Below are 25,196 nucleotides of genomic sequence, written 5' to 3' on the forward strand. Positions count from 1 at the left end.
AAATTTAAATTCAATTTTTGTGTTCATGTTTTTATGTTGACATCTGGAGGGTGTACTAAGAAGAAAAAGTAGTAAGAAGAAGAAGTAGTAAACTATTCTATAGTCAACTAAACCTTGAAGTATAGGTAAAAAATCTACAAGAAGAGCCTGGAGTCCTCATTTTCATATCTAAATGATGCCTTCAGATATTTATTAGCAGGTTAAACACTTCTCGTTGGCCACGTAAGTCTGATTTATCACTTAACCATGTACTTAGTATACCCCCCAGGGTAATTGGAACTGGGTTCATGTTATTTGTTTTTAAAAGCAAACTCAACAAAAAAAACTGTAATGATTTTACATAACCCAAAACCTGACACCCTTACTGCTTATGACTGCCCTACATGCTTGCCCATATATAATGTATGTGACCTTCCTTGCATTGCAATATCATTTTATTCATCCCCAAGGAGGAATGACAATAGCATTTCTTAACCACTGTTCAGCATCAGCTGCCACTGCTCAAAAATCGCAATATGTAATAAGCCAAGGAGGTTATGTTTTCGCAGAGTTGTTGGTAATGACCCAAGGAAAGAGTGATTAAATCCTGCAGGTGATCCGGATCACGAACCGGAACCTTTTTAAAGATTCTTCACCATTGCTGGCCTATACATCTGGACGCCCTTAGTGACCGCAAACTGAATTGTGGAACTCAAAAAGAAAGCAGAAAGACAGTGTGAAACATAGCACAAATGTTCTATCAAGCAGCTTCCTTGGCGGAGGTCTGCGCTCTCTGAGTGCTTCTAGTTTTTGTTTTGCACCCGTGACAATTTGGAAAAACGCTCTCTTTCCAGTCTGCCACCCTTCCCCAAACAAACAAGCAAGGACACCATCATCATGACATGTGACATGTCAGGTGACAGTGATCATATGACCCTCAGCAGGTTCTGTTTTGGGGCAGGCTCAGGAATGCAGTGGCAGCCAAGGCCAAAGGCAATGTTGCTGCAGTATCAAGGTCCTCCACATATTTGGCACCTTATTCCTGGGCAGGCAGGCAGGCAGGCAGACACACCTCCCAAACACTCCACTCCCTTGCGCTGCCTGTCTTGCTCTGGTTCCACCTCTCGCTCTATCTCTCGATCTATCTCTTCACACAGACAGAAGTACACAAACACAGTCACATGCACACACACACACACACGCAGACACATGTATGTGCACACACACATACACACAGACACACAGACAGACACACACACACATTCATGGATGCACGCACACGCACACACACGCACGCACGTACGCGCGCACACGCGCACACGCACACGCGCACACACACACACACACACACACACACGCACGCACACACACACACACGCGCACACGCACACGCGCACACACACACACACACACACTTGCATTCCTATCCTTATGGAGCACTCCAACTGACTCCCGTTCCAATACATCTAAAGAATGCTGAGCTGTGCCCGCGCACGCTTCTCGGGTCAGGCTGCCCTCCAGGTGAATGTGCTTGCAAATACTATGTGTCAGCAAACAAACATGTAGATATGCTTTTACGCAAACTCAGTCTACTTGGAGCACCAGAAATAAGTGACTTCAACAGAAGAGCAAACTGCAGTATCTACAAACTCCCAAGATCTCACAAACTCAATTATTATTGCCTTATTCCGACTGATGTCCAAATTCAAAAAGCCATGTGTTCACCTTAGTTGGACTGAAATCAAACCGAGCTGAAGTTTTAGAGATTTGACTAGTTGCGCCAGATAGTAAAGTAAGCCTTCAGAAAATGCCTTCAACATTGTCCAGTGCAGTACATGCTCCCCCCTGTCCGACTGGACTGGACAACAATGTCCAAGTCAAACATGCTGTTGGTGTTACAGTGTGTAGGCACTTAAGGCAATTCCCTAATAGGAGGAAGCAAAAGATTTAGTCGGACAAAAGGGGTGTTATGGGGGTTAAGCTCCACTCTTAACTCACTTTTGACAAAAGGATGTCGACAGCGGTTCTCGAATTCTTAAAATGCATTAGGTGAAACACAGAGGCATGACCCTTTCATGCAGAACTTCTATTATAAGCTCTAATTATAGTAATGATCAAATCTTAATTTGTTACGGAAATGTCATAGCAATTAAAGCTGCACAAAATATCGAAAATGTATTGAAATCGAAATCGAATTTCTGTGCAGTCCAATCACTAGCTGGATATCAACAAATGCGAAAGAAGCCTGTCATGACCAAAGCCACGCCCCCCACACCGACCGACGAATTAGTGACAAGAAAAACACTTGGCAATATTTCTAAATATCGTTTAAATATCTTTATCGAGGTATTGCATGCTCTTATTATCGAGTATCATTTTTTTCTGATATCGTGCAGCCCTAATAGCAATGTTGCTATGATGTAGTTGAGTGTTTTCAGGAAACACGAGTGAGTTGCATTTCCAGCAATCCCACCAAAAGGATACTGCAGAACTTTAAGTAGCTAAAAGAAGTCCAGATATGAACTGCAATACATTAACTGTACTTGAATGGTTCTTGTGTGTACACCCTTTCTTTAGAACACTATTTTAAGCATAGTTCTGAAAAAAATCCAATGTCATACACATGCTATCAACATCATCCCACATGGATGTTTGCCAGTGTGTGTGTGTGTGTGTGTGTGTGTGTGTGTGTGTGTGTGTGTGTGTGTGTGTGTGTGTGTGTGTGTGTGTGTGTGTGTGTGTGTGTGTGGCTTACCAAAAGCAGCATTGGTCGCCGCCATGTTGTAAGGCCAATGATCCCTGAGAGGATGACCTGCACACAACAGAAATAGCACAGTGAGATAAACAAATGCACACACACACACACACACACACACACACACACACACACACACACACACACACACACACACACACACACACGCACGCACGCACACGCACGCACGTACACGCACGCACACACACACAGAGGAAGGGAGAGAGAGGGAGGGAGCAATGCAGACATGCCTTTCTCCCCGTCTGATTCTCTTTCCCTCTCAAATCCCCTCTCTTATTCACTTAGAGACAACCAAACACATATCCATGGACACAATCAGATACACACAAAAATGTCCCCTTACGCACATTTTTTCACACACATCATTAAACACAAACAAATGGTCTACTTTGGGGGTGAACTTTAAGTGTGGCTGGAAGCCCAGCATTTCCTCCAGGAAAAAAACCCAAACATCTTTTTTTCCCTTTCTGTGAATCAGGCTGCTTCCTGCTTCTTGTACCCTTCATGCTCCCCCACCCCCACCCACTTCCCTTTGCTGACATTTAACCAGTGAGAAACAAAACAAGCAGAAACGAGGTTGGTGATTCTAGTCACGTGTGTGTGTGTGTGTGTGTGTGTGTGTGTGTGTGTGTGTGTGTGTGTGTGTGTGTGTGTGTGTGCATTATCACCTGTGGGTATACCTCTGTGAGCCCCTGTGCTTCAATACACATTCTATGTTTGGACGTGTCGTGTGCCAATGATGTCTACATAATCTCATACAGTATATTTAGCTCTCCAAATTAGAGCGACGACAGTTCTGCAAAAACGTTTAACTCGGCATGGCACAACACAATACCTATGTTAGTAACTATATAGTTATGTCATCTCATGTTGTGTGTGTGCACGTGTGTGTGTGTGTGTGTGCACGTGCTTGTTTGCACGTGTGTGTGTTTGTTTTCATGAAGCAATACCTGAAGGCCTGCTCTAGCCCACAAGGCATGTTAGCTAGAGTGACATGCAAACAATGCAGTGACAGATCCCTATCTGTATAAGTGAGTCTCCACCAGTAATAGCTGGGTCTCTTAGCGTCCAAAAAGGGCCTAATCGTTACGCGCCGGATAGAAGCACCAAAATCGGTGTAGACCTTCCTTAGGGTGTTCTCCATCATTTCAGAAGGGGTGCCCCAAATTTCAATGTCATTAAGGTCATTTTTATGGGGTAAATCCAAGATGGCTGCCCAAAACCAGCCAATAGTAGTAAAATGCTGTACTGCCTGGACATAATGGTGTTATGGGCCAATCCACCTATTTGTGTGTGATGTATACAAACTGAACTTTGAAAATATGTGCAAAAACTTACCATAAAAACAATGTTATATATGTCTTATTTAGATTCAAAAACAGGAAAATCATAAAAACCATGGTCAGAATGAGATCACTCTACAATTGAGAGCTCATTTCTGGGCATTTAGCTATTGAACCAACATTCATTAAGAGTTTTAAAAATTTGCAGTGGGTCATATCTATAACATCCAAAAAGAAAATTGTGGTTAGAAAACTTAGGGGAGAAGAGATAAACCCTTGAACTGGGCCACACATAACTGTCCCAATGTTAGCATGCTAGCATTAGCAGGTTCAGACACTCAGTCTGCTCTTCAGATAAAGATGGCAAACAATAATTTTAATCCCACTTACACATGCGCGCACACACACAAACTACTACTACTTCCTTAGTTAGGACCCCCTCAATGATTTAACCCTAGGAGTCCAACTGAAATATATTCATATCAATCAAGTCAATAATACATGTACATATCAAGTGTCAGTGACAGCTGTCAAATGACAGATGTATGCTGATTAATGTTCTGATATGTATATCGCAGTCCTAAGTGTACAATGGAGTGATAAGGGCATTTATGCTTAGGAAATTATGAATAATCAATATGCAATACACCATAGGTCCTACATACAGTATATTGACAGATACTTTGTTTTAAAAGAGCAAAATGGTAACATGTCTGTTTTTCCATCTACTTTTGGCTTTAATCTAGATGACATGTTGGCTACCTAACTACTTAATTTATTGTTTGCTCGTTATTTTTTATTTGTGGGTGTGGTCCTTTGTTTAAAACATGTCTGCCTGCCTTCCCTCTCTCACATAGGCTACTAAAATAGTCTTTCAAAAACTTAAAACAACAGCATGTGGAAATCCTATTGGCTTTGGAGGGCTAACGTCTATAAGACTATACTGTACTCTACTGTATTGCACTGTACTGTACTCTACTATACTGTACTGTACTGTACTGTACTGTACTGTACTGTGATATACCGTACTGTACTCTACTGCACCGTGCAGTATGCTACTGTACTGTACTGTACTGTACTGTACTGTACTAGACTGCACCGTACTGTATGCCACTGTACTGTACTTAACTAGACTCCACCGTACTTTATGCTACTGTACTGTACTGTACTTTACTTTACTGTACTGCACCGTACTGTATGCTACTGTACTGTACTGCACCGTACTGTATGCTACTGTACTGTACTGTACTATACTCTACTGTACTTTATTATACTGCACCATTCTGTATGCTACTGTACTGTACTGCACTCCACTGCACTGCACTGTACTGTACAGTACAACTATAGAACTGAAACATGTAGAGCGGTAGTGCTCAAACTGTGGTACGCGTACCACTGGTGGTACTTGAGACATCTCTGGTGGTACCATTATGAACCTCTCCTGTACTGACTGGCAAAAGTGAATATGGAAGGCCTTTACTGCGATATTCTAATGTTGGTTGTCAAGGTGGTACTCGGAGAGCTCAATATTTTCTCAGGGGGTACTTCACACAAAAGGTTTGAGAACCACTGATGTAGAGCATTCTGAGGACATGTACAATATTATGCAAAACGGTGTAGTGGGAATGAGTTATGTTACTGTTACCACTCAAAATCTTGAAGGTTAAAAAAAGTTGTGTGGCATTTTGTTTGGGGGGGCGGGGTATGATCGACTATTCTTCCGCCCAGACTATTTATGTGCCTTGCATATCAAGAAAATTAGTCCAGGTAATGATTTACTTTCATAGTATATACCATATGAGAAGTGTTGTTCTATATAGATATTTATCCTATGGGTAAGGGTGGCAAAAGACCTACAGTACATGTTGTCCATCAGCTGTCAGTTTTGATAGCAGTTTAAGTACTCAATGATTACTGAGCTAACTAATACAACTTTTGACACAAGTACTAGGTGAGGACTTGTCTGCAAATAAACATTTTTTTTTATCTCTGTCTTCTTCCTCAACATACACTAAGAAATCATTCCCATTTAATTTGAACTGAAGCCATACTGTGGCCTACATGTAGGCCTATATTGAGTAATCTGTAATGCCATTCTAAAGATGACTGAAATGCTCTCACAATATGCACTTGTAAAAATATAGAATTAGGTGATCTTATGGGGTTCTTCATACATATGGAAAGGTCCTGTCCTTTACCCTCTCTCATACAAATAAAATACGTATATCTGTTATGGAAATTAGAGGATGGGGAACCTGCTACCTAGGGCATCTTGCACTGACAAAATCCCATTCAAATCGAGCATTAGCAGCAGTCTATTCTCACCATAGTTTTAGTGTTGGCAATGCTCATTTTAATTCAGACCAAGAATCTTCTCAAATCGTTCACAATGTTACATGCTGTCAAGCACGTAAGCACAGACTCACCATATACTTTCACACTATGTACATTTCGTAGTTTTATCAATCTGGTCTAGCAGGCTGCCCTTGCTTCATCTCTTCTGAGGACTATATTAACATTGTCAGCTAAGTATAATGTCATGTAATAACAATGTAATGCGTTACCAACATGACATATTGTATATGACATGGTAGACATTTTTTTTTCAAGGGGCACCCCTTCTAGGATGTCTTCAAATCAGTCAAGGAACACGTGTACCGAATTATATGCTTCTATCCAGCGCGTAACGATTTCTCGGCTTACAGCCCCTACTATAAGATTGCTATGGGTGTGAGGGGCCTCCTCCATGGCTATGTGGAGGACCTCAGTCCTCCTGATGTCCTGGGGGCGGCTGAAGAGGAAAGCATTGTGGACGACAGTGACAGCTTCGGGAGGGGACCGTGTGTGTGTGTGTGTGTGTGTGTGTGTGTGTACGTGTGTGTGTGTGTGTGTGTGTGTGTGTGTGTGTGTGTGTGTGTGTGTGTGTGTGTGTGTGTGTGTGTGCGTGCGTGCGTGCGCGCGCGCGCGTTCGCATGTGTAAACATTATCACCTGTGGGTATGCTTCTGTGAGCCTTCATCAATGTGTTTCAATTCAATACACATTCTATGTTTGGACGTGTGTCAATGTCTACGTAATATCATACACTGCATTTAGCTCTCCAAATTAGAGCAAAGACAGTTCTGCAAAAACGTTTAACTCTGCATGGCACAACACAATAGCTATGTTTTTGTGTGTGCACGTGTGTTTGTGTGCGCACGTTTTTGTTGGCACGTGCGTGTGTTTGTTTTTATGAAGCCATACCTGTAACCTGAAGGCCTGCTCTAGGGCAACACGGTGTGTTTGCTAGAGTGACATGCATGCCACTCATCTCAAAGTCCTTAGAAGACCTCTCTAGACCTGACACCAGCTCTGTTTGCAATCCAAACAACACCGTTATGGCATATCTGATCCAAGACCAGTGGATCTCCATTCTAGATCCCTATCTGTATAAGTGGGTCTCCACCAGATTGCTATGGGTGTGAGGGGCCTCTCCCATGGCAGCTGAAGAGGAAACCATCATGGTCAACAGTGACGGCTTGGGGAGTGCACTACTACTGCTATCGTTGCGGTGTGTTTTTGTGTGTGTGTGTGTGTGTGTGTGTGTGTGTGTGTGTGTGTGTGTGTGTGAGTGAGTGAGTGAGTGAGTGAGTGAGTGTGAGAGAGAGAGTGAAAGGAGTGAAAGAAAGAAAGAAAGAAAGAAAGAAAGAAAGAAAGAAAGAAAGAAAGAAAGAAAGAAAGAAAGAAAGAAAGAAAGAAAGAAAGAAAGAAAGAAAGAAAAGACAAGACAGAGAGAAACTGAGAAAGACAGAGCGAGTGAGAGAGTGTGAGAAATCCTCCAAGCTGTTGCTTGGCTGGCTGGCCTAAACCCCATTTTGCATGCAATCAAACTGTCATCATTTAGTTCCTGCTGTCCTCTCAACGCCTGGCCTGATCCTGATCCACTCTACAGTACACTGCCTATCTACCGGGCCAAGCATGCAGAAGGGTTCAGTTGCAGACAGGGCATTCACACTTCACGCTTGGGCTAGGGCTTGGACTTGTACACGATTTAGAGAGCAGAGACACAGTGCAGACATTGTAATTCTCCCACGGATGCTTGCATGGCTGGAGCAGTGGCTATGGTATCAGCAGAACACATCTAGAGAAGGAGACGGACTGTAGCTGTGCTGAAGAAGTTGCACAATTGCAGTCCCGGATTAAAAAAACACATATTGACACAACATGTGCATACACACGGTAATCCTCATTTGTGTGTTTTGCTGAAATCGCGGAACACATTTCAGTAACCCATATAGCCCAGTTCATCTTGCATTATGCTTGTATACAGCCTAAGGTTGTCTGCTCACTCACACTGCTCGGACATGCCATGAAAGCTATAGGCTAGGAGCCATGACGGTTTAGCTTGATTGGACTAAAACAAAAGAATACTTTACAGCAGTATAAGTCCTTCATGACGATTCTATCAAGAGAAAAAAAAAATCAAATACATGTATTTATGTTTCATAATGTTATTAGCCTACTGCTGGTGTACAGTCAATAGTGAATGCTTTCCATCTGGGGATTCCTGTTTGTATTTACATAAATGCAGCATGCATGTAAGGGAAAACAATCTACATGGACACATATTCTTGCGTAATTATAACTCATCTGCAATAACTAGTCTTTGTTGATAGGTCCAACCTCTCTTAGATGGACTATAATTGATTGACTTTATTAAGATAGATAGATTCCTAAGTGGTAGGCTTTCAGCCAAATATGGTTTGGATGTGCAAAGAGGCCTTCCGGTGCATAGTCAGTACTATGTGATTACATCAAAGTAGCAAAATCAAATATTTAAGTACTGTAATAAAGAACAATGTAGGCCTACTGTGATTATGAGAAACGTTGGTGAAGATATAGAGCACCACCAGCTAATAACTATTCTATATTTAAAAGGTGCAATGACTTAGTGCAGAGCTATATATGGGCCTATATTTATAGCTGGGCAGTGCAGTGGGCATATTCAAACACCCAAACCAAATCTAAAGGAGTGGGTTGGTAGGCCTACAGTATGAGAGCGGCACGTGAGACATTGTTTACATTGTGCATACCAGAGAGTCTCATTCTAGTTTCTGCACTATGTTGACTACTGGTATTACTGATTATAGTCACTGTGTTGATGCTCTGTCTGTCTGTGTCTGTATGTATGTTTTTCTGTCTGTGTCTCTCTGTCTCTGTCTCTCTCTCACACACACACACACTGAGATAATTGATGTGGTTAGTCATGAAAAGAGCCCAGTGACAGATGGCATATGGGGGAGACGACAGGAGGCGGTAGAGAGGTCTAAGTAATGGGGTTACTTTTAGGTCCTTGGCCAGCCACCTACTGTTATTATCCATTGCCTTGACAATAAATATTCCGAGTCTGACGTATCCTCAGCTGCCTACGTCTGAGATCCACTTGAATCAAAAAACAGCCCCACACATTATCAACACATCAAAGAATGCCAGGTATGTTCTCTATATTAAACTGGGGCAAACGAGAAGGCCTACAAGGCATCTTCTGCCACGCAAATATGGTGAGGGGTAGGATGATACAGTGCCCGAGTGTATACCAACCAATCCGTCGTTTGTCGTTGCTGGGTAGCGGCCGCTGCAATGTCATTGACGGGAGCCGAGTCGACTGTATTACAACTCTGCTACTCACCCAGCACCTCTCACTGTAACTGAACCCTACCTGTTGATAGGCGATGTGGCGAAAAGTTGAGTGGCCCAGTATTGCCGTGACCTCATCTACTTACAGATTAATTGAGCTTCTGAAATATAACATGCCCCCCTAAATAGTCACTTTAGGTCAGACACCAAATGTGGCAATTAGGTTATTTAGATAGCCTATGTTCAGCAAATGTGTGTGGACATAGCCGACATCTGTCGGTAGTTATTTCTATGGCACTGTTTACATTTTATCATGATGTGACTTGGATACAATAATACGTTTTGCGGCTACTGTAACTTGTGTGATGTGTTGTATGCTGATTAAAATCTTACGCACTGATGAGCCTGCCCAGAACGGGCACGAATTCCGCACAGGAGGCGAGTTGCTGAGGGACAGAGCCCCGAAGGAAAGAGCCACCATGGAGCAACCGAGCGCCAACTGCAGCAATCCCAGCGAGAGCAGCGGGCGCCCGGGTAGCAGCGCCGGAATGATTCGCGACTGAGATCCAGGCATACGAGATCCAGGGGTGGGAATGCAGCGGCTGCGACCTCTGTACGATGGATCCCCCAGCGTAGGGGCGAGCGACACCCTGCTAACACGACAACACGATCCTGGCAGGACTACTGGTAGCGACATTGGAGACGCACGGCTGGCGACAGAACAATAGACCTTAAACAAGGGAGGATCATCAGTGGAACCCGTTCGCTCATTTTACTCTCCTGTCGCTGTGTGTAGCACAACAAGGCTAGTTCCCCTCTCTGGACAGTCCATGCGCTGTTTCTTCCATGATCCTTCCTTCCGAGGTAGCTGAGTTTTAAGTTTTAAAATAACTCCTCTCTGTGACCGGGTGCTCGGGTTGCGTTTCACATTTTTTTGGCAGAGTGACAGAAAAGGCGGAGGGTGGGGGTCGCGTGGGAATAGGCCACACAACCCGTTTTGTTTTCGAAAGCCAGACAATTTAGGGGTGTGAAATTTAAATCTTATCTTCACTACATATCTTCAGCGACTACTTCAGACGGCCCAGAGGGTGTCTGTCACCTCCGTTATTTTGTAATAAACAGAACACCCCGTTGATTAGTTCAGGCCTACCTCCCGCAACAGGTCTGAATGCTGCATGTTTTGTCTATAAATATTTAATGAAAGCCATCTCTATTTCCTGTTCGTTTTAAATGGCACAAAACAAGCCACAGTCTGAAGACTGAAGATAAAGGGCGTTTGTACAGTTGTCAAATGTGATGGAAAACCTGCCGGTTGATCATTACCACTCCTTTGACTAAGGTGAATAGGTATACTGTTAAAAAACAACTCTGTCTCATGCCATTTGTGCTTCTCATGACGACAATAAAACAGTCACCCATTTATTAGAACGGACTCATTTGCTTCCATGGGGTCTGTTCCAAATTGTACATAGTTTAAGCCTACTTGTCGCCACTTGAACTGTGCGTACTTCTGTGCGTAATATTACCAAGTTAAGTATGCCATGCATGCCAGATGCTATCTCATTTCAGAGACGCCATGAACTGGTAGGACAGAGGTATTTTAAATAGCATAATGGACAAAAAATTAGTGCATGGAAAGACAGTGTAATCAATAGTAACATAATCAAATATACTACAAACCCATGAGTCACTTTGGATAAAAGCATCTTCTATGTGTAATGTAATGAAATAAGCTCACATTTTAAATACTATGACTATGCTCTTTTATCCAGCATCATCCTTAAGTCCATATTGATTAAGGTGAAAGGGCCAATCACATACCGGTACATACAGTACAAACCAAGCATCAAGTCATATGGAAGATTATTGAAGTAGATTTATTTGGTGTTTGTAAAGTGAAATTCCACAACAGATCCAGTCATCACCACTTTCTCTTGACATTATTTCTCCACAACCAGAGGAAGCCATCAGACAAACAAAGTAAAGAAAAAAAGAAAAAGAAAAAAGACCATTTCAAAAGCACTTTGAACCATTGTGTGGAGAAACAGCAGGCCATCGTACAATCAAGCCCAGAAAATTCTGTGTACGCTTGAGGCAGCAACAGTGTGTTAGTTAGTTATAATGACGACGTGACGACAGCAACAAACAAGCATCCGTTTCACAACCTCTCGATCAGCACTCTCACCTACACCTCTGGTTTAGGAAATGTCACCTAGCCGTCACCACAACCACCTGTTCAGTTTCATATCTGCAGAGGACGGGGGGGTTGGGGGTGACGCACACACAGCATTTTAAGGTTTTGGTGTCATCAGTTCCCTGTTCTTCCCCTTTTTTAATACGTATTTCAGAGCACATGAGGAGCAGCAGTGTATAGTATAGTAGTAGAAGTCCAGAGGGGTTGCTGGATTGTCACATCCCCAAGCCTCTTCTACATTTATTCTTTTCATAAAGTAAAAAGGCACTTCAAAATATCGTAACAAAATCCAGTATACTGTACTTGATCCATTCTACACTCACAGTGTGGAGGATCGTGGGTATCAAGGAAAGTCATGACAAAGTGATACAGTCATTTGACATTTTCATTGAAAATCGAGTAATCATAAACAGCGGGTACACTACAGTGATAGTATATGAATAAATAATACAAAAAATAACATAAAACATAAGCAGTGCATACTTTTTCACCTATACCAAATTCAGTGTTTAACAAAAGAAATAAACCGACTTACAAATTCCATCAGGGACACTTACTTTAATGCTAGATCTCTTCTCATCTCCCTGTGTTCATGTCTTTTCCAAGTAAGTCCGTTTACTGAACCATTTAGCTTTTGTCCTATAGCCCCTTCAGTTTGTCAGTGACACAATGGGGATTTTGTGCTTTCTAATAAATCAATCCTCTTCCTATTTTATGCCAGATTAATGAAATACTTTATCTTATTCCTGTGATACCCATGCCCCTCCACATCACATCTCCATGAGGTGTTAACACTTTAGAATACAAGCCCTTTTTAAATAAAAAAAGAAAAGCTTTATAAAAACTGTGTAAATAATGAACTGATTATCAACAAACCATTTACACATGTTTGTAAATGAGTAAGAAATACTATGTTCACACAGCAGACACAACTCAGACAGCAGCAGTGGGAGTTTGTCCTCCAAACAGCAAACAAGATGAAACCACAGGATATGGAAGTGTCTGACAGGCAAACACACATCAAACTCATCCAGTTGGATTTGGGTCCCACTCTGCTGTGAAGGCGTAGGTTCATTTGCAAAATTATTTGTTTATAATGAGCTCAATAATGAATATTAATTAAATGTTCATGAAGGTTTTTAAGGGACCATTATTCTAAAGTGTTACCCCATGGGGAAAGGAATGCTGACAGAAGTGAAAAGAATAAAAACAGACACTCTTTTATCATTATCACTATTATTCTCTGACCTTTCCATATACAGACTCTGGAGACAGGCTACAGCTCCTCATTGTAAAAGATACAAAAAACGTAACAGAAGAAATAGCTAAGTTTATATTGTACAGTAGCACACACCAGGCTTCAGGTGCCGATGAGGTGAAAGGGGAGTCGTGGCAATACGTTCCAGTAAGCTCTGCACAAACTGAACTGTTTCTTTTTTTGCATAGGCAAGAAAAAATGGGGTTCCTACATTATTTAATAATAACACAAAAGGGTGGAAAAAAATAACAAGAACAACACAGAAAGAAAGTCTTTGAAATTTCCAAAGGTAAATACAATAGAAAAAAAAGAAAATCGTAATAAAAAGTCGATTCCTATCCACAAGGACAGAGAGTATAATAACTTCTTCGAAGCAAGAAAGAACAGAAGAAAGGTGACTGTGAGGAAGTTAAACGCAGGAGTGCCTCCATGTCAGCAGCAGAGTGTTGGGGGTGCTCAGGAGGGGGCTTGCTTTTGGGGGCGAGGGGTGGGGGTGTAGTAGGGTATTAGGGGCGGGGGATATCTCAGAGGATTGCCCCCGTGGAATGGTAGCCTGGGCCAACAACATGCCCACCTCGCAGATCCGCAGATCTATTCATTGCTGAGGATTAGATTATAGCCTGAAGACACTCAAATGACAGGAGCTAGGCTCATCACATTTTGCAATGGATCGAGTAATTAGTAATTATCCGAGTGGGTGGGGCGGTTGTTGAAGAGATGACTGAAAGATTTGGATAGACTGTTGTAATTGAAAGTTTTAACTGACACAAAGATGGCCGCATGTCTGGCTATGTCTCTTCTTGATGATGCGTTTAGTGTGCTCCTCCAAATGACTGGGGTTTTTTTTTTGCTTACAACTTATGGAAAGACCAGCCCAGGCTGTATAAATTGCTATATATATCTATCTATATATATATATCTTCTATATATACACATGTATATAAGATTGAAAATAATTTCGATATAATTTTGCTCATTGCTTTGTAGTGACACCCCTTGGCCCCTACTAAAGTAAACTCCAGGGGCGGGTTTTCCAGACCACCGTAGTAAATGCAATGAAAATGTATGGACGGCATAGTACAGTGCCAGCCAGGCTCGTGGTACACTAATGGCGTCACCATGTTTTCAGCCAAGCATGGCGTGTCCACATAATACTCTTTCCTTTCTTCATACCTTCGTCTTTTTTCCTCCTGTCACTTGTTTTTGTTTGTTTGTTTGTTTGTTGGTTGGTTTTTCTCCTTGTTTCTACAGCTCAGTGTCCTGATACTTCTGTGTGCTCTGGGCCGGGTAGCCTCTCCGCGTCTGCTCTGCGGTGGCGAGCTGTCGGCGGTACTCATCGTCTTCCTCCTGGTCGGGCTGGTAAGGCCCTGGCCGCCCCTCCGCGTACGGTTGCTTGGACGCAGGCGCCTGGGGCTCCGGTCGAGAGCTGGACCTGAGCAACATGAGAGATGCGTCAAATTATTATGCTACATTCAGTTATATGGGCCGCCAAGTTAATGTGGCAAAATGTCTGTGTAATGTCAGTCAGTTACAGGTATGTAGTGTAATATTGATGTTAGATTATACTTGAATTGACTTGATATTAAAAGTCAATACAAGACCAAACACAAAACTTCTGCAGGGTAGTCATATTTACCAGGCTATTAACTAAATTAAAACAAAATCAGCTCCGTGCTTTATCAACCTCCAATAACCAAAAATGTTTCTGTGTACATTTGTGGGTGTGGGTGTGTGTGAGTGTGTGTGTGTGCACGCGTGTGCAATGTGTCTACAGTTATGTTCGCTTGTTTACTGTATATTGTCCTGTTTAATGCAGTGTAAAGAAACAGTCATCACAGGTGGCACAAGTTGGATATGTGTCAAAGTGCTGACTTTGTCCTGAACTTGTCCATGATTCGTCAGCGCAACTCAGTGTCTTGACCTTTGACCTTAACATTACTTTATGTACAGATTGACTGTCAGTCAGTCAGTCACGGAATATCTCCTCAGCAGGTTCCCTCACTCGCGCACTCGCCACAGAGAAAAGAGAAGAGAATCCGAAACGTGAAAGTTAATCGATAGGACTGAGCGACCGCATTCCTGCTCGGGGATACCAGCTGCTGCGGAGCGTGCTTCTGGAGGGAACTCCATGGTGTGGGCATCTCACACCACTACATGCTTATGTTTACAGTATGTATGTCAGTGGTTCCCAAACTGGGGGTAGGGACCCCTTGGGGGATGGGGGAGATAATGAAGGGGGTGTCGCAGAGAGAAGTGACTGATTGCATAAAACTTTAAGTACCGGTATATGCCTTTATATGATATAACCAATACATACACATTGGTTGTAACAGAAACCACATTGATAAATGTATTTCTCCTGTAATTCTCCTGTAAATTTCACAGTAAAATCCAGTAATGTTAAGGGTTGGCGTTTGGAAATGTAATGAGGGTGGGTCGTGAAAATATTCTTAGGTCCAAACGGGGGTCCCACCAGAAAAAGTTTGGGAAAGTTTCTATACCGCTTGCTTCAGAGTCCCTGTACAAGTTAATACTGTGCGTACCCGTATAACCAATTTATGGAATGGTTGTATAGTATGAAACCAAATATTATTCAAGGTTTTACTGTATGTACAATTTGCACACTTTTCTCCCAGGGCAACCTCAAGGGGTCCTGACCCCAGTTTGGGAACCCGCGCTGTACTGTAACTAATCCGATCCCACTCAGATGACAGCCCAAAGTGTCCTGCCAGCGCCACATGTGGTACGTATAGCGCCGCATGACCAAGTGACACAAAGTTACTTGATTACCCTCAGTAATGTCAACTAAAGACATGGCGTACTCAGTTGCACATGACATGATTTGTTACGCAGCAGATGTCGATGTCGGCGGTGTATTGACTGTGTGGGCCTCCACATACCATGCTTGTACATAATGTAGCTTACTTTATTAGTGTTTCCAATATAACCTGCCATGTCACAGTGTCAAGCTCTGCTGTCAGTCAGTTTGTTAACATTTGGGTTAATTTTTTGTTAGAACCCCAGAATAAAAGTCCATAATCAGTTGCACACTACAGTACTATGATATTCAGAGCACCAGTGTGCAGGGGTGAATAACAGTTATGGTGAGTCATGGGTAAGTGGTTAGGGTGTCAGACATCTAACCCAAACGTTGCCAGTTCGACTCCCGACACACCAGGTTGGTGGGGGGAGTAATTAACTTAATCAGTGCTCTCCCCCCATCTACATCTATGACTGAGGTACCTTGAGCATGGTACCATCCCACTGCACTGCTCAATTGGGGCACTATTGGGGGCTGCCCCCTTGGACGAGTGAGGCATAAATGCAATTTTGTTGTGTGCACTTGTGTACTGTCGAGTGCTGTGTCACAATAACACTGGGAATGGGAGTTTCCCAGTTTTCTTCAAACAAATGCAAGAGTTCTGTCCAATGTGATTTTGCTATGTCCGCATCAAATAAACGTATTTAATTGAATTGCCACCTTGATGCCGAGGCTTTTGTACAGATGCCATAAAAGACTGACAGACAATTGAGTGCAGCACAGCAATTTAAATTGCTCTTGTCGGCAAACCAGGTTTGAATCCGGCCCCGTCATTGGCCAATCCTTCCCCATCTCTCTCTTCCCAATCATTTCCTGTCTCTATCGCACAATACTGTCCCAAATGTACACAAGTTATAAAAGACAACAGACAAATGTTTTTGTGAGAGCATTACTATAGTAAAAAGGGGTGTCTCCCTCACACATATACAGTAGGTATTCTTGGTTGGCTTGGCCACCATTCGTCGTCGGTCACTCACTTTCTTACCCGATGGGCTGGGGCCGGCTGTGGTCCAGCTTCGGGGTCTTCACGGGGACGGCGTAGATGTCTGGATGCTTCTGGGCGATCTCCAGCTGCAAGAAAGCGGAAAGGACAAAACACACGTTGAGTGTCAGGCATGTGTGAACACATGGTATGCTGGCCTGTGTTGTACATGTACGCACATGCTTGCATTTACGATCACACCACACATGTGCACAGACGGATATGTGTATACTGCGCACACGCGCACACACGCACGCACGCACGCACGCACACACACACACAGGCATACAGGCAGGCATACACACACACACACACACACACACACACACACACACACACACACACACACACACACACACACACACACACACACACACACACACACACACACACACACCGACTCATAGTAAAGTTGTTCTGTAATTACATATCTTTGCAGTGAGCGTGTAATTCAGGATATATCTGTGAGGAAGGAGAGGGCTATCTTTCACCTGGCCTGGCACACACAATGTAAACAGTAGAAAGTACACAGTACATTGCTACACACTGACACCCTGGTATCCTGAGCACGGCACCAAACACTTCCTCTCTTACACGCACACGCACACGCACACGCACACGCGCGCACACACACACGCGCACACACACACACACACACACACGCACACACACACACACACACACACACACACACACACACACACACACACACACACGCACACGCACACGCACACGCACACACACACCCAAGCTAGTTTCAAAATGCTCACCCTGGCGTTCTGTGCCTCCTGCAGCTCCAGCATCCTCTGTGCGCGGGCGAAGTGGTCCATCTTCTCAAAGGCGCGCACCTTCCCCATGAAGGACCTGAGTGACGGGTCCTCGGGGCTGTCCTGGGGGACCTCCTGGCCCCCCACCCCCATCGTCATCACCACCGCGGCGGCTGCGGGCCCCCCTGTTGCAGGCCCCGGGGTAACTGGCTGGCTATCGACGACGGGGCCGCGGTAGCCGTGGGCCGCAGAGGGGGGAGGGGGCTTGAGCGTGACCGGCGTCCCCGGTGGAGGTGCTCCTGGCGGGGGTCGGCCCCCTGCGGGAGAGCCCTGGCTGCGGGGCTGGTGGTGATGGTGGTGGTGGTGGTGGTGGTCGCTGCTTGCGGGGCTGCTGGAATGAGAGTCGTAGCCTCTGCTGGAGTCGGAGGGACCCCCCCTCTGACCTTCGTCTCGATGGGGGAGTTTCACCTAAAGAGTGTGTGTATGTGGGGGGCAGTAGAGAAGAGCGGACAGAGAGCCATTGTTATAAATCATCCAAAAAAAGTTCAAACTTAAGTCAAGTGTGCTTGACTTGTATTTGTTATAAAACATGTTATAAGGAAAGAGAGTCTGATGATGCGGGTAGGGCATGACCGAATAGTCTATTTACAGAATGACAGTGTTTCTCAAAGTTTATTGGACTGGAGACTATAGCACAGTGCATGCCATTTCACACATGATGTGACTTGGGATTCCTTGTGGAGCAAACTTTGAGAAACACTGAGCAATCAACATGTCTGTCCGCAACTAATACATACCACACCCCTTCGGTAACAATTAGGGAACACAGACCAAGGTAATACAGAGGAACAGAAAACGTGTGTATTAAAGGAGCACTGTGTAGGATGGTGGCCAGAGTAGGTATTGCAACTATGCTGCTCATTGAAACTGTGCTGTCTGCTGCCAAAATTGTTCTTTTCATGAATATTTAAATAATGAACTGATGTTCACTAATATGACCTAATTAAGTTTTTCAGTTACAAATGTCTACATAAACTAATATTTACTGTTATGGCCAAACTGTAGAAGACAAATGGCTGACAATGGAGGAGATTGTCCTGTGTTTGAAAAGATTGTGTATGAAAAGTGCCATTTTCTGTCTTAATGAATACTTAGAATTTGATGGTGGGGGTAAATATCCATGAAAAGGGTAACATTTGCGAATGGACAGCATGAATTCTAGAAATAAACTACTAAAATATTACACAGTGCCCCTTTAATTTCAAGACCCTTTAAGGTCAATAGAGCTGTTTCCTGCAAAACGGTTTCTGACTGATGGAAACACAGGGAATGAACAGAGGGAAATGACTGTGTATCAGTAAAACTTCAGAATAACAGTCCTTTAAGTAGCTTTACAAATAAAACATTTTGTACACAATTATTAACAAAAAAGATTTACAAATATTTGTAAATGATCAAGAAATATTATGTGAACAATACAGACACAGCAAAAGTAGCTGCAGCAGCCCCCCAAAGAGCAACAGAGATTAATCCACTTGATATGGGCCTAGAAGAGTTCAGGATTTCTTCCAGTACAGAATAATAGCAACAAAAAATTCTCTGACAAAAAACACTCTGAATTCAGATGTATTCATCTGGACCATTAAACATCTCAAACCTCTAGCCATAGCTATTAGGTCTAATCAGGCAAATCACCTAGCTTCATCATCCAGGCAGTTCTCTTTTGTCTTCATAGGGTAATTAGGTTTCTGTCGACAAATTGCCTGTGGTCGAGCTCTGAGGTTTTTACCGAGAGACACAATTGGTTCTCCCAATTGCCTCCTGTCCTGACCCTTTGCCTTTGCCTAGGTATCTGGGGTGAGAGAGTGTGGATGGTGTTACAAATTATTCTTTGTTACAACGGTAAGCTCACCAGTTTGGGATATATTGCATTCTTGGCACTTAAAGTGACATCTCACCATGGACCTCGGGCAGAGCGACTATAATCGCTTGCTGTGCCTGAAGTCATAATGGATGCCTCCCTGGGATTGAGGCGTTAAACGTGATTTCATGGACTGTCAAAGTAAAAGCGCTTTAAGGGTTTTTGGGGGTGTTGCAAACTCCACAACATGTCATTGTCTGTCCTTTTAGCGGGAAATACCACACTATCCCTTTACCTCACCACCAGAGGTTGGCATCCCATCTAAAGAAAAAATCCTGCCACATACTGTACTTATTTCAGACATTCACTGAATCCTTTTTACTGATTAACAACTCGGGTTGATCAGGTAATTATGAAATTATTTTTTTTATTGCACAGACAGTAGAGCATGGCAGAATTTGTATGGAGTTGGGCTGAGATATAGAGATAATTCAGCTCATCTACTGACTAGTGACTCAAACACGTCTGTAAATCATAACACCATCACATATCTAGCAGCACATTCTAGAATTCTAGAGTATGTTGTCTATGGCAACACGTGGTCTACGTGTTCTAAGAAAGTACCGGTGGGTTCCACCGAGCTGCAGCGAGAAGAGTCAGACCCATTATGGAGAGGCATCTTCCAAAAGAACCCGTTCTTTTTCTTCTTCTTTTTGTCAAAAAAGGAATATTATCAACAAGAGAGGGAAAAAAACAAAATATGGTTTTCAGAAGATGCTGCTGTTAAAGCCTCAGGAGAGAAGAGTACATTTGGGAGACAGACATTTCCACCTGTGCAAACCGTATGCCAGCAACAATTAATACTTTATAAGGCCATTTGCCATTCAATTAATTCTTCCAGTCCTGAATAAATCTCCATATTGCTTCATAGTATAAGGGTTAGTATTCATTCACTCATTTGTATGGCTAATTGTATAGTACTTTTCAAATTGAATTTTAACAACATTATTAAAGAAAAAAAAGTATTGGACGCTTAGAGTATAGTTGTGAATGGGGAGAGAAGTGCTGAAAATATCCTTATATCCAAAAGAGTGTCTCCGGCAGAAAGCGTTTTGGAACCACCACTGCACTCAGGGAAGTCGACAGGGGGTGGGACAAAAGGGTCAGTTGTCCCGGGCAGGGGGAGGGGGAGGGGCTTTCAGGTTACTTTGTTCCAAGCCCAGCCAATAGAAAGCTGTCAGCGGCCCTCACTATGCACTAACCAGAGTTCCATATGGTGGCCCTCCGCGCCACTGGCCAGCTACATCTGGTCAGGCAGACGGTGACCCCTGGAGGTGCAGTCGAGACTGCGGACTTTCTGAGGTCACGGATGGTGGTTTGTGAATGGTGTGGTGTGGATGGTGTTTCAAGGAGTGCCCACTGCCCAGGATATTTATCGGTAACACATTGTGGGGATTTTAAGTTTGTTTAGATAGATACAGATAGATACAGATACATCGGAGGAGTGCTCGGTATGTTTATTGGAGGTATGTTTAATATCGCTTGAGTATTGTGGTGTTCTGAGGTAGTGTGGATGCGGTGTAGTAGTGCAGTGTAGTGTCTCTGCCTAAACCTCAGGGGCATTCCGAGTTCCAGTTCTAACAAGCAGAAACTGCTAAAAAATATTATACAGTGTACCTTTAAAAGTCCTGAACTAGCTGCCTGTAAGTTTTGTAAGAGTATCAGCTACTGTGTGGTGATCTTTATGGTGTAGGTGCACTCTACAGTACTCTACTGTACCAGAGTCGTTCAACATGAGACAAACACTTTCATAGAAATGAATGGGGGCAATATGGTAAGGCCAGAGCCGTATATTAAGAATTAAAATACGACTCTGGGTAAGGCTAATGTGTAGTGTGCTTTGCACATCTCCCACCTTTCTAGCAAAAAGAGCCAATTGCCTACTGACTTGCGCTGTCTTTGATCCAATCATTTTGTAACAAATGCTGCTGATTCGCAGTTGAAAACATATAGACATACAGCTGCCTGAAATAGCTACCCTGGTGTCACCAAGATGGCCGCCAAGTGGAGGGACTTATAGGGTGCGTTGCAATATGCGACCTTGCCTCCTCCACTTGCTTCTCGTCATGATGACATCACTGGCAACAGCATTATATTTCAGTATCTTGCAAAAGCTCAATTGTAGAGTCTTTTTCTCATTTGCAATTGGGATGGTGAATGAAAAACAGTCTCTCAAAAGTTGTTGTGACTTGGCTGACAGCTGGGAAACTTTATCGTTTTCTCCACGGAGGAGGGGCCAGGAGGCGGGACGAGGAGACAAGCGCAAGTGTAGGAGGCAAGGTCGCATATTGCAACGCACTCATACAGACAGATCTGCATAAGTGATCTGTAAGAGTATCAGTTTTGGTGGGAGCGGCTGGCACCATTGGGCATCAACTGACACTGATAGGGGACTCAAAACACACCAGGAGTGACACCAGAGATGAGAGGATGTGGAAGTGATGGAGGAAGCCATAGGTGTCAAGGCATAGGTGTGTGTGTGTGTGTGTGTGTGTGCGTGCGTGCGTGCGTGCGTGCGTGCGTGCGTGCGTGCGCGCGCGTGTGTGTGTGTGTGTGTGTGTGTGTTTGTGTGTGTGTGTGTGTTGGAGGACGGGTGTGAATGAGACAGGTGTCAGGATGTGTGTATTTGGGAAGGTGTGTATTGGGGGAGGGGCGGTGGGGAGGGAGGTGTGGAACAAAGGAGGTGTGAGTGCTAAGAGTTTAGCCATAAGCAACTGGACTTCTTCTTGGAACACCTTCTGAATTAGCCAGGCCGCACCCTCCTAGTGACGCAACACCTTCAGTGTTGCTTCTAGTCAGGTCAAGAGTAATACAAATATTGTTTCTGAGCTCCCTAAAAATCGGGAACTTCTCCCACTTTGTCTGGAAGCAAATCAAGGGAGGCGGGTCAACCATACCGTTTGGGAAATGTTAATTGTTATGCTCTTGGTCAGACTAAGTCTCGAGGAAATTTGAAAGTCAATGATAATCAGGCTACTGCTGAATACCTAAGCCCTTTTTGGGAAAAGGTGGCTTCAGCCTATAAAAATCTCATGCTCCGAAGCACATAAAAACATGATATAAGTTGCATTTAAAAGCTAGGACAATAGTCTTGCGTTAGAATGTTTTCATTCAGCTCTGACATACCCACATTTTTAATGAAATGAATGGAAAGAAAAAATATTATACAGTGTACCTTTAAAAGCTACAAAAAGTCAAATCGCTCAGAACAAAAAAAACATGACCTGGAAGAATCCAGGAGAGGGGTTGTGGAAGTTTCTATTTGTTTGTTGTATTTCCATGTAGAAACCCATGTACTCATCTTCTTGCTTCTTAGAACCTCATCTTCTGATGTACAGCGTCATGATAAAAAAAAAAAATAATAATTTGTGGCTAGAATAGCTGGATGGCTAGTGACTCGGGGAAAACACTAGCCACAGTGGTCGGAAAGCGAAAAGGTTCAAGTCAAGCCTTGGTGTTCGCGTTTATGTGTTTACGTGTGTATGCCTCTTTGAAGAGCAGGAATTGTGGTTCAGTACGTGCTCTGTCTTTTTTGTATTGGAGAGGCGGTGTGGAGGGAGAGAAAAGTGAAGAGGGAGGGGAGCAGGTGTGAGAGGGGCAGGGTAGGGCTCACCTTCTGGGGTTCAGTCAGGAAGGTGGTCAGGGGACCAGGGGAGTCGCTTGGCAGCACCTCCCTGCTCCCCACCCTCCGAACGCGCCCACGGATCTCAGGGCTGCTACGACGCAGGATCTGAGGAACAGTGGAGGGAGAGGAGAGGAGAGGTGTGGGGGAAGAGAGGAGAGGAGAGGAGAGGAGAGGAGAGGAGAGGAGAGGAGAGGAGAGGAGAGGTGTGGGGGAAGAGAGGAGAGGAGAGGAAAAGGGTGAGTATGATAACACACAGGGTAGGAGAGGAGGATCATTAGGACACAGAGGGGGTGAGGGAGGAGTAGGGAAGAGGGCAATAAGGAGGAATGAAGAGAAGGGGAGAGGAGAGGACAGGAGAGGAGAATAAAAGAGAGGAGAGGACAGGACAGGACAGGACAGGACAGGAGAGGAGAGGAGAGGAGAGGAGAGGAGAGGAGAGGAGGGGACAGGACAGGACAGGACAGGACAGGAGAGGACAGGAGAGGAGAATCAAAGAGAGGAGAGGAGAGGACAGGACAGGAGAAGAAAAGAGAGGAGAAGACAAGAGAGGAGAGGAGAGGAGAGGCGGGCAATAAGGAGGAGAGGAGAGGAGAGGAGAGGAGAAGCGAGGAGAGGAGAGGAGAGGAGAGGAGAGGAGAGGAGAGGAGAGAAGAAGAGAGGAAGGGAATGAGTAGCAGGGGGAGGAAGGGAAGGAAAGGATCAGACAGTTTGTTTTTGCTACAAATCAGGCTGTTGCTTTTAAACCACCGTGTTGCTTTCTTGAGATGCCTATTGACAAAATAGACAGGCAAAAACCCAGTGAGCCATATCAAAACATCAGTGAACTCTCAGTGATGCGGCAAAATCGGCTTTACAGAAGGGCACTGGAGACTCTTAAACCTTTTCCTAGACATGCACGGCCTGAACAGGATATTACATGGTACTCAAAGTAGGTCTCGCTACTAAATATGTCTATAATAAGTATGTCTACAGGCATACGGTACAGTAGGCCCTACGTCTGGCTCTGCATAGACACCCAAAGCAGGCCACATCTTTCAAGCATGGTTACAAACTGGCCATAGCAGGGGTCCACTAGACAAACTCTAATGGCAACAAATATTTTTGCCCTGCGAATTAGTCTGACTGATGTCATAGGACAAAATTATGGCTGAGCTACATGTAGGAATCAGTAAGCTAACTTGTGCCATCTGGCTCTTCTGGGCCACTGGGCACTTCAGCCATTGACGGAGGTATAGGGAGAGCTACCAGTAAGGGTGTGATTAAAAACCTGCACCCCTCTGATCTTAAGACCACCTCCCTAACCACTAGGCCAGTGGTTCTTAACCTGGGGTGCGGGCACCCCCTGGGGGTGCGCCAGAGATTCCAGGGGGTGCACGGAATTTTGTTTGTGTAGAGGTTGTGACCAAAATTATACTTGCAAACATTATAATTAGGCCAAATTAAGTCCAAATTAAACAAGTTCTGGTTCCCATTTAAAGTCATTCAGGTACTGATTCATGTATCAAGCGAGAATCATTAATCATTTTTAGTTCATATACATATGTAGAAGCTTGTGTTGGGGGTGCGCGGCTTGTCTTCGGCACAGGTAAGGGGGTGTGCTGAGAAAAAAAGGTTTAGAACCACTGCACTAGGCCACGACTGACCCAAATCTTCATTTCAAGTTGCAGGCAGCTTTGCTGGGCTACCACAAAGGGGTTTCTAAATGTCTCACTTCCCAGTTCATGGTATGCGGCATGCCCTTACCTATGACAATATTATGACATGCTTTATTGTCTTTGTTACATAATACTGTGAGGGGGTGGAGTTGGCCCACACAGGAAACCACAAAAGGTCAAGCTGAGGGCACCACTCACATCAGCCACCAATGTGAGGGAGGGAGTCAATGGTGTGTGTGTGTGTGTGTGTGTGTGTGTGTGTGTGTGTGTGTGTGTGTGTGTGTGTGTGTGTGTGTGTGTGTGTGTGTGTGTGTGTGTGT

The 25,196-nt window shown here is 44.0% G+C and overlaps 2 protein-coding genes across 9 annotated transcripts in view; both read right to left on the reverse strand.

The window, feature by feature from the left end:
* Window positions 1–11,076, reverse strand: part of fam189a2 (family with sequence similarity 189 member A2) — a 44,631-nt gene extending 33,555 nt beyond the window's left edge. For both annotated transcript variants that reach the window (XM_063195144.1, XM_063195143.1), the window contains exons 1-2: window positions 10,051–11,076; window positions 2,735–2,791 (exon numbers count right to left, since the gene is read on the reverse strand). In XM_063195144.1, the coding sequence (XP_063051214.1) occupies window positions 2,735–2,791; window positions 10,051–10,350 (357 nt within the window). In that variant the 5' untranslated portion in view covers window positions 10,351–11,076. The remainder of the gene's footprint in view (window positions 1–2,734; window positions 2,792–10,050) is intronic.
* A 435-nt stretch (window positions 11,077–11,511) lies between these two features.
* LOC134445968 (tight junction protein ZO-2-like) overlaps window positions 11,512–25,196 on the reverse strand; it is a 189,196-nt gene continuing 175,511 nt past the window's right edge. For 6 of the 7 annotated variants that reach the window (XM_063195149.1, XM_063195146.1, XM_063195148.1 and 3 more), the window contains 4 exons: window positions 23,210–23,326; window positions 17,679–18,143; window positions 16,912–16,997; window positions 11,512–14,537 (listed from right to left, as the gene is read on the reverse strand). In XM_063195149.1, the coding sequence (XP_063051219.1) occupies window positions 14,351–14,537; window positions 16,912–16,997; window positions 17,679–18,143; window positions 23,210–23,326 (855 nt within the window). In that variant the 3' untranslated portion in view covers window positions 11,512–14,350. Of the gene's footprint in view, window positions 14,538–16,903; window positions 16,998–17,678; window positions 18,144–23,209; window positions 23,327–25,196 lie in introns of all 7 variants that reach the window. The other variant, XM_063195152.1, reaches the window with a different exon arrangement.

This window comes from Engraulis encrasicolus, chromosome 3 (genome assembly GCF_034702125.1).
Source record: "Engraulis encrasicolus isolate BLACKSEA-1 chromosome 3, IST_EnEncr_1.0, whole genome shotgun sequence".
In the NCBI taxonomy this organism is placed as follows: domain Eukaryota; kingdom Metazoa; phylum Chordata; class Actinopteri; order Clupeiformes; family Engraulidae; genus Engraulis; species Engraulis encrasicolus.